Raw genomic sequence first — 10,019 nt, 5'->3', positions numbered from 1 at the left:
TCGTATAGAAACCTATGCCCTCAGGCAACGGACATGGGGCGACCTGGATGCTAGGCAGGTCTCAGGACATCCGAACTTTAATGCTGAGCGAAGGTGAATCAGTGACCCGGCAATATATAGCCCCAGAGAGAGAGACACCAGAAGGACAGCAAATTACAGGAAACTAGGGACAGGACAGAGTAGGAGCGTCCTCCGGCTGCAGAGGGCGTGACACTGGAGTACCCACCACGATTAGAGAAGGCCGCTAGGCAAACAATTCCAAAAAGGGGCGAGACGAAAGATTAGTCAAAAGGGCCAGCGCTAGACAGGTCTGTATTTCAGTAGCCAGGGGTTCGAGGACGTTGCAAGCTCAGGTAGCGGATAAATTCCTAATACCGAGCACTGTTACCAGGTGAACTGAGGGTTTAAATAGTAAACGCAGGGGTGTGTGAGGGAAACTGGGCAATGAGGGGTTAATTAGGACCGGCTGCAACTGTAACAATATACTGTGGTGGTCGCCATTCAGTTTAATTGAGTTTATTTGTCATATGCACCAGTGCAATGAAATGCTTATTTGCATGTACTGTATACTCCGATACAAGGACATTAAGGAATGACCGAAAACATAAACACAGAACAGCAATAGCAACAACAAGTTCAAAACCATACAACTTATATACAGTATAGTCTAGTATAATTGCAGTACAGTGTACAAAATGTGTAAGAGGTTTATTTTTACGCAACTTTGGAAGGGTTCAAGGGTTGGGCTGTCTGTGGCAAAGAAGTATCATCCTGATTGATCAAAGAAGAGCTGGAACTTTTCTAAGAGGAATGTTTCTCTCTGCAGATTTTATCCCGATGCAGCATCCATGTCTGGAGCACAAAGGACAGAAAGGCATAAGAGCATAAAACAGGCGGCTTTGATTTGGGGTTTTTACAATTTGGTCACAGCTATTTTTTTTCTTGATGAAGATGCTATTATAATATGAAAATGCTATTGCCATCTATGATAATCACAGCTGAGCATCATGTAGCTGTCCAAAGAGCCATCAACCTCTGGGAGCGCGAGTTAACCAGATTTCTATTTCTATTACCAGCGTCAGGTGGTTCCTCTGCAGCTTCATGGTGTGGGGATTCTATCTTGTGCTGCAACTTGTTGCCTACAATCTCAGTGATGAGTGCAAGGCGGTGATCTCCCTGTTTCTCGTCCATCGTCAACACTCTCTGACTGAACAGCCTCACCAAGGCTGCCAGCTTTTCTTTCTGCCGTTGAAAAACAAGCAAAACTGGAATAACCAAAGACCAAAAAAAGTTTGTGTTTCAAGGCTAAATTAGCATTCAACTCTAAATGCCATTTAACTGAAAGTCTCGTTTTCCCACTGTGGAATGTCACCTTTTTGGAAAAATAGATTATCTGAAGTCATATATAATGAGACAGCACAACTAAGCGTGATCATTCACAATCTGAGTATAAACTACTGCTACTGCACACAGTATGAAAAATATCAGAAGCTCCTTACTGTGAGGTCCAGCTCTGCCTGGGAGGATTTAAGAGTCGTAGTCAGCATGCTAATTGTAGCCTCCTTGTCTGACAGCTGTGATTTCAGTGCCTTTTCAAATACACACAGGTATAAATGTATGTAAATCTGAGAAACATGTGGGCATAATAGAGGTAATTTATCCCTTATTTTCAATTAACTTTTTTTAAAGGATTTGGGATCCCTCCACAACCTCCTCTTTTCAAAACCAGATGAAATTTGTACGAAGATAATTTTTTAAAGGATCGCCACCTGCTGTACATACAGTACAGGCAGGGACCCAGTTCATCCTGCCCTGAAGTGTGTTCCACTCTGCACTCCCAGAGTCATGTTACAGAGCAGATCAGAAGGACCACTGAGTATTGGCTTCATCAGATGAATTCGCCAGATTGAATGATGTAACCAGGAGTTAACACTTCTTCTCTTTCAAAACATGTAATGGGTTCTTCAATGGCCAAGTACAGTAGTCAGGACCTGAGCTTGATGTCTTATCTGAAAGGCAGCACGGTGTATTGGTAGAGAGCATCAATTATTCTGGTAACTTCTTTAATATGAGAGAAGAATGATGAAGAATGGTATTACCATCTTCCATCAGAGATTCCTGCTGTTTCCAGTAAGGTTAATCTGAAACACTGCAATGCAGTTTTGTTAGACATATGGAACAAATAATAATATAAATAATCCTTGCATACCAGAATCACGTGCAAGAGGAGAATTGAATTGCAACACCCAGCCATTACATACCAGAAGCTCCAAGAAACAGCAGATTAAAGAGTGAGGAGAGAGAAATTGCACTACACCAAACCTAGGGTGCAATTTATCCAGGAAATCTGGGTTAACAATTCTACACTTACAGTAAGAACAGTGTCTCATGCCCTTTAAAGACCTAGTAGAATGGACCTTGTCTTAAAGTTTAATCAGACGAATGACACCTCCTACAACACAGTGTGTCCTGTCACCCACTTATAGCATAGTGCACATGGACAACATATTAGGAAATCAGTTTAGATATTCTGCTCCAGAGGGAAAGGGGTCTACCAATACAATTTACAGCTGCAACCTGGTTTTCAACTGAAGATCCCCATCCCAGTACAGACTAGGACAAGCCTTGCTTAGCCTTAGACACCTGGCGATAACATGGTACTGCTGTTGTCAATATTAAGAGTGTGCTACCAAAGTTATACTCTTGTATTGTTAAATTGCTGTGCTTTCTTTAACTTAAGAATCAAAAAATGCTTTTGATCTTAGAGATGATTTGTACGTATTATATGTGCAAAAGGGGAAAATGGTTTTTACTTTTACATTAAGAGCTAGAAGGTCTGATCACGAGAGAATGCCTAACAACTGGAGCTTCACCTATTGGCAGGAGAATCAGGTATTCACAGTGTTTGTAAAGATAGGGACTGTGTCGAAATAGGAGAAAGAACCCATTTGCTTCAGTCTCCACCTGGTGGCTCCTGTCGAGGGCTGCGATCTGAATCTCAAACGACTTTCTCATCTGGTCCATCTCCTTCTGAAACTGCTCCTGCAACCCCTGTTCTGTCAAGAACCACAGAAGCAGGGCCTCAAAATTAGTCGCAGCCTGCATTCAATCTGAGGGCTTTCAATATATAGACATAGTATATATTTACAGTAAGTGCACATCAATGATTGGCCTGTAAATACTGCAGCGAGCCTCACCTTTTTTTAATTGTTTTTGTTGTTCTTTTTCATGCTTCAATTTCCACTGATTCTCCTTTTGGAACCATTTCTCCTGCATTTCCTCAGAGATGCTTTCCTGTGGGAAGAGATTGGCATTATCTGTAGGGAAAAGTGACTTTTTTTTTTCCTGCAATGACATTTGAATGGATCTGAAAATCTATCTGAGCCAATACAACTGTGCAGAAAAGTGTATGTGTAGGGTTCGGTACTATCTTCATAAAAAAAGAAAAACAGACCCCCCCCCAGAAAAACAAAAACACTAAAAGATATTTTAAAGAGTATTCACTGCATATACTATAAACACTTTTGTCTCTTTGGCAGTTTGCATGATTATGTCAATAAACAGAAGTCATTTACGCAAAAGAATGTTCTTATTCTTTTGTTACATTAAAGGGAACCAAACATACAAGACACCTTGAGTGTGTAAAATAAAATAATACATCTGAAAAGCGACTTTACAGCTTCTTAATATTTATCTGAGGCCTTTTCTAAAAGAAAAACAGGGGTGAGTAAGAAAACTTCCAGGCACAACAGACACTTTCCTTACCTTGTAGGTGTGAAATGAACTTTTCAGAAAATCATAGTCTTTTTCCAGTACAGCTATCAGGAATAATAAAAAAAGACCTATCACTACAACAACTACAACAACAACTGTATTTTGTATTTTTAAAAGTGGGCAATAAAACATGAAATACAAACAGACTTTATACCAGACAAAAAACATTTATTTTGATGACAAATACTTCAAACCAGACCTGAGCTTTAAAATTGTAGTACACATTTTCTAGTAAGACTATTATAATTTTAAGATTACCATGCCCTATGTTTATTAGTTAAACAGTTATACAGCAGTATTATTGTTCAGGATGGCACAGGTGTTAGGTGCTTAGCATCACTGCATCATTGAAGCCATGAGTTCAGTTCTGAACATGGGGTGCTATCTGTGTGGAGTCTGTATGTTCTCCCCATGTTCCTGTGGGTTACTGGCATAGTGGTAGGCTAATTGGCTTCTGGGAAAATTGACTCTTGTGTGTCTATGTCTGTGTGTCCCCTGTTCAGGGTCTAAGCTGTCTTGTGAATTGGATGAAATGGTTAAAACATGGATGGATGGATTACTGTTCAGATTGTTCAGAGGGTTTTAGGCTTATGAAGCCTAACCTAACAGCATGTTTTGTTGAAATGAGTCCTGTGTATCTAAAATGGATTGCTGTTCCGCTGTTACCATTGAAGCACCAACAAGGAAGGAATATGAACTCTGATTTCTGATTTCCTTTAGTCATTTTCAAACAAACTATGTTTTTGGAGAACTGGGAAACCCCAACAATAACAGAGATTAAAATGGCATTACATGCGTCATGTTGCATGCTCAAACAAGTTGTTTTTCACAGCTGTTTGGTGAATAGTTGTTAAAAAATGGAGCTGTGAAAGTACTGCCAGATTAGTTGCTCAACAACTTTGGTATTAAAAGTGAGTCATCATTGTTCTGGTATGCAGCTTTTCACAAAATTCCATCACTAAAAGAGCTGTCTTCTTATCGTTATGAGCATGTTTCTTTTTTTCTGAAGCAGCTAAAACAATTCCAGCAAAATATACATTTATATTGAAAAGGCTTCGTATAAATATACAGGGATGCTAAAGAAAAACGGCTCAACTGCGCTGCATAATACTGCAGGTCCCATCAACATACGAGACTTTGTCTCCTTATAATTTCCAATATTAAGATTAAAGGAAACAGTCTAATAGGTGTACAATATCTCATGTGGCTGAGAACCAGCAGACCGTTTTTACATTTTCATCACCTTGTCACATGAAAAAGATTTCTTTATACTCAATTTCAATAAAAAGCTTATTTTCTGTTTAATGTTGTCAACCCTGTAAGTAAGGTGGTCTGTGTCTCTGTGTAACAATAAGGGTTCAACAGTTTTTGAGGCAATTCTGTCTCTGAAAGGTCCATATGGAACTGCTTTATATCAGCAAGGACTGGGGAAGCCTGTCACTACTGGAGGAAAAATGGATGGAGAAAGTTTTACAGGCAAATCACAGAAACGTCCTGGGGAAAAAAAACAAACACAAGGCCAAAGCTACCTTAGAGAGCCTTAACAAGAAAAAAATGACCTCGAGTGACCCAGTCAATGTCCTGACTTGAATCCGATAGGAAATCTGTGGAAATTGAGGTAACTGGTGTCCCCCAACAATCCCCAACCAACTTGACAGGGCTTTAGCAAGTTTTCAAAGACAAATGGGGGCAAAATCTGTTCCATCCTTACTGTATGTACACGCAAGGTTGCTAGAGATGACGAAAAGCTCCAAACGAATTTCGGATATAAGGCGCTGCCATCAAGTATTGATTCTGGGGGTTGAGTTACCAGTACTTCTGTGGTCAACAGCTTTTAGTCTGTAATTTGTCTTTTCATTGACGTTTAACTTCTTTCACCCATTAAAGTGTTCCGTTTGAGGATTTAAGTTTTGAATACAAGTATGCGCTTTACAAAACGGTATATACAGTACATTATTTGTAATGTATACTGTATACCATTACCACTCAAACTGTTCATGACCAAGGAGGATGCAGTGGTGAGTGTTGCTGCCTAGGGTCTTGGCTTTAATTCCAGACCTGCGGTGCTGTCCAGAGACATACCAGTAGATTAACTGACTTCTGGGAAAGATCGGCCCTGGTGTGAGCGTGTGCGTGTCTGTACTTGCGTGTGTCTGCCCAGGGATGGACTAGAGTTCTGTTAAGGGTGTCATAGGCCTTGCTGGCCAGGATAAGCTTTCGCTTTGGAAGAATGGATGGATAGACCATCGTCGAAAGGGTGTGGATACTTTTGCCAGGCACTGCAGAAGGAAACAAGAGCCTGTGCCATCGTCATGTGTGCTTGTGCTTGTACCATATCGCTCTTCTGCACAGATCTTCTCCTCTTCTAGTATCTTCTTATGCTGCGTCTCTATGGCTCTTATCTCTAACCTGTGGGCCTGAAGAAGCTGTCTGGAGAAACCAAGAGTATCAGAACTCTTTTAGGGGGCAATTTAAATATATAACTAAAGGCTTGGTAGAACGATTCCTGATAGAGGTCTTAGAAGCTAGCTTTTTGTATCAAAGCATGAATCAGTACAAAAACATGACTATATTCTGCAAAGACATATAGTACAGTAAGCTCATAGATTATACTGAAATCAGCAATATCAGCACTGACTATTTAACACTGAACTCAAAATTAAAAACCCACCTCAATAACCATCAAACAAGTAATTATATTCATTAACGGGGGTAGCCTTACATAAGTTCATTGTATATTGATATTCTAAAATGTATTTCTTCATGAAAAAAAAACACTAAAATACATTAAAACACTGTCACACTCCCTGTCTCTTTAAGATCCCGCTTTTTGTGAATTTTAAGCTTAAATTGCTTTATGTACTGTATAAAAAGCAGAAAAAACATTTGAGAATTGACATTAGGTTTTAAATGTAACATCCAACATTTTTAGAACCTTTTTTTAAAGAAAGAAATAGAACTTCATGGAAACTTCATTTACACATCTGACTATGAGGAAACCAAAAATGTATTTGTACATGCAATTTCAGAGCACCAACATACATGTGTGAGAGTGTTGTCTATTGAATCCCAAATTTACATGTTCACACTGTATGACAAATAACCTCCTTTCTCCACAGTGTGGCACATACTCCAATCTATAGTTCACTAGGGACAACAACATCTAAGGATTGAATACTTTGTGAATGCTTGGAATACTTGGTGAGAAACGTTTAGCTTAACCTGCTTGCTTAATGGGTAGCCTCCTAGCCACAGGATGAGGAGACTCGAGCCCCATTCAGAGAAGAATAAAGGAATACATTCAGAGAGGGAATGCTTGAGATGAATGTGAACGGAGGTGTTTGAGCTCTGTTTATGTAGCTCGTTTATGTGTGAGATTGACTCGTCATTAATAACTGCCATCACCTGAGCTCTTCCTCGTGTTGCTGACTCACTTTCGAAGATCTTCTTTGTGTTTCCTCACTCAGCTGTAACCCACAAAGATACAGATCTAAAGGTTAAAGACTGTCGGTATGGGAATCACGTGAGACAACCAAAGCAGTGTTTTGCAAAGTAATGGCATTAGACCTCACCATCTGAAAGCTGTGCTGATGTGACCTGCGCTCATCTCTCAACAATGTGATCAGCTTTCTGATCTGCTCCTGCATATCCTGAACGATGTCATCCCTGGGAAACTCATACAGAATACAGGAAAGGGAGGAAAAAACCATTAGCACAGCAGAGCAAGTCACCTCACAGAGGTGTTGGTGCAAAGGAAGGTCATGGAAGATCAAGAAGTTCACATATTCTTGAGGACATCACAGCTGTTATCCAAATGAAAAGGAAGCAAAAAAAACAGAAAGCTGAAAAACAAAAGAATGATCCAAGATAGGCTTGCCATTGTATTTTGTGTGTGTTTGCTTGGAATTTATAGGCAATTAAACTGTATCTCCTGTTATTTATTTAGTTTTTATTTGGAAAGTGCTTTACAAAATTAAATTAAAAATACCGCCACTGTTTGAGGATCATGTAGATATTTGAATTTACACAGAATGGCAAACAAATTGTGGCAGATCTTCAGGTGGATTCTTTCAGGAGAGAATTCCTTGGAAACATTACTTTTCTATTTTACATGAACATTTTCCTGCACATGTAACTTTAAAGAATACTAGCACTGAAATTTAGGAGATTGTATATTTAAATGATAAATTCTAACCCAATCTAAAAAACACAGAATGTCTACTAAGCAGGACACATCTCTAAAAATTATTCATTGAAATGTGTATTAATAAGTGTGTTAATAATAGTCACATTATTTTCATATATAAATGCTTCATTAATGCATATTTCAGAGTAAATAATATATTTATAAAGTATTTATAATGTGTGCAAAATAGCAATTAAATGCCAAATGTCCTTTTTTAATATTGCAGTTTCAAATAATGAAATTGGTAAACATTACAAAAGAAATTCTAAGAGCCAACAAGACACCTGATGCAAAACTCTGCCTCCTCTGTAACAATAAATAAAAGAACAGATTTGAAAGAATTCATTAAATTGCAGCGAGTGTTTTTTTTCAGTCCAGGCATTTGCTTTACCTCATTTTCTGAGCTTTGCTATAATTGAATAAATAAGCTTGTAGTCAGCGTGGTGTCATTAGGCATTAGCCAAATGAAAGTCTCCACAGGTTCTCAGGCAGTGAGATTAAGACCTAAAGTCCCACTCAATGTAATGCCAAACTCTATTAATCAAAATAAACCACATGTTCCCGTTACTCTCTGTAACAAAAAATACAACAGAGAACCTAATTTTACTAAACCCTTTAAAGAAATTCTCAAAATTCAGCTTCATTTGACCAGTGTCTTAAAAGAAATAGTGCTCCATCTCAGAAAAATGACATATAAATACAGTAGCTTACTTACAGTACACTTACATTTTGTTCCTCTGGAACTCTAGAGCTGGGCACAACCTGTGTAGACATGAATGGAATCAGTGTTAAGTCAGTTCTGTTTTTCTTTGCTCTCTTTTTGACTTCCTTCCGAGCAAGGGATAATCTGAACAAGCACACAACGTTAGCAGCATACCTTTAATAAGCAATGTTTGAGAAGGGAGCTGTGTCAGTGTTTGTCGGTTGCAAAACAACAAGTGAAATTAAGCGTTGAAAAATTAAAAGGAGAAATGACATTTTATGTGTGGAGCCTTCTTCCCTTGTGAACTTTTCCTTAAACAGCTCTTTTTTTTCAGGTTACGTTTGACATTTAAGTTATTTTGAGGTTTAATGTTAAAAGAAGAAAAGACATAAAAAAGAGATGATCTAATAGTGATATCTGATAACTTAGAAAACATGTTATGCTTGTTATGTTCTCCTAAATAAATACAGTACATCACACAGTTACCTCTTTCATCTTCTGGTGTGCTCTCTTCATCCCTCTTCTATGCAGTTTGAAATATTGTCACTATAACGGGAATCTCATCAAAACACAAAAGGGAAAAAAGGGAAAGGGATTCTTATTTCAAAATAAATAGTAAACATTGTTGAAAACTAGTGAAAAGAGTCATAATGTGAGAGGTCTCAAAAGATATATCCATCCATCCATTTTCAAACCACTTCATCCAATTCAGGGTCGCAGGGGAGTCAGAGCCTATCCCAGCATGCAACAGGAGCAAGGCAGGATACTCCCTGGATGGGACGTCAGTCCATCGCAAGGCAGATACAGACACAAACAGCCCAGGCCCCAAATTGAATCCAGAGCACCAGAGCTACAAGGAGAAAATACTAACCACTGCACCACCATGCCCCCTTCAAAAAGTATATTTCAGGCTTTAAATTGGCTATAATGTCCTCTGCTTGTGGGATGAGTATTTTTTAACTTTTATTCAATTCAAAATAATCCTTATCATCCTCGTAATCTGTTGCAAATGACTGCCTGGTTTAATGTGCTGCCTAAAACTAAGTTCATCCCATGAATCAAGTGCTAAAATCACACAAGGAACAGAGGTGTCTTACCGTATGAAACGTGTGTCCTTCCAGCAGTTTTAAAGTTCGCTTTTCATGAGATGTCTGGTTTGATTCTCACTTACACACACTGAGCCAAAGACCATTATGAGATCAGTAAAGCATCACAGCATAGGACAGGGTCATTACTGAGACTTAAGCTGAAGACTAGGCAACTTTTCAAAAATGCACACTATCTCTTTAATTCCTCTGTGACCTATCTGTTTGGGATTCTGTTGCCAGAGCAACTGGATTCAGACTGTACACTTTG

General features: G+C 38.8%; 1 protein-coding gene across 13 annotated transcripts; it reads right to left on the bottom strand.

Annotated features, from left to right (window-relative positions):
• Window positions 1–500: 500 nt before the first annotated feature.
• Window positions 501–9,924, bottom strand: LOC148648812 (flagellum-associated coiled-coil domain-containing protein 1-like). 13 transcript variants are annotated; one of them, XM_088606779.1, is made up of 12 exons: window positions 9,761–9,920; window positions 9,150–9,222; window positions 8,681–8,722; window positions 7,347–7,448; window positions 7,180–7,241; window positions 6,107–6,204; window positions 3,766–3,818; window positions 3,198–3,294; window positions 2,965–3,056; window positions 1,500–1,589; window positions 1,074–1,242; window positions 501–852 (listed from the first exon to the last, which is right to left on the bottom strand). In XM_088606779.1, the coding sequence occupies exons 2-12, from the start codon at window positions 9,177–9,179 to the stop codon at window positions 830–832; spliced, it is 858 nt and encodes a 285-aa protein (XP_088462905.1). In that variant the 5' UTR covers window positions 9,180–9,222; window positions 9,761–9,920; the 3' UTR covers window positions 501–829. The 13 variants fall into 13 exon arrangements, 12 of the variants coding, with proteins under 12 accessions (XP_088462905.1, XP_088462907.1, XP_088462906.1 ...); XM_088606781.1 differs by having other exon boundaries at window positions 8,687–8,722; XM_088606780.1 differs by having other exon boundaries at window positions 9,150–9,209; window positions 9,761–9,917.
• Between the last annotated feature and the right edge of the window lie 95 nt (window positions 9,925–10,019).

Source organism: Lepisosteus platostomus, chromosome 14 (assembly GCF_059453375.1).
Source record: "Lepisosteus platostomus isolate fLepPlt1 chromosome 14, fLepPlt1.hap1, whole genome shotgun sequence".
NCBI classification, from domain to species: Eukaryota; Metazoa; Chordata; class Actinopteri; order Semionotiformes; family Lepisosteidae; genus Lepisosteus; species Lepisosteus platostomus.
This window is presented reverse-complemented; position numbering and strand designations above follow the sequence as displayed.

Coding starts and splice junctions, on each gene's coding strand:
- LOC148648812 (XM_088606779.1), bottom strand. CDS start 9,179: ATGAAGAGAGCACACCAGAAGATGAAAGAG. Junction 3,057..3,197: donor ACAAAAACAATTAAAAAAAG/GTGAGGCTCGCT, acceptor GGTTCTTGACAG/AACAGGGGTTGCAGGAGCAG. Junction 1,243..1,499: donor AGGCAGAGCTGGACCTCACA/GTAAGGAGCTTC, acceptor TTTCAACGGCAG/AAAGAAAAGCTGGCAGCCTT.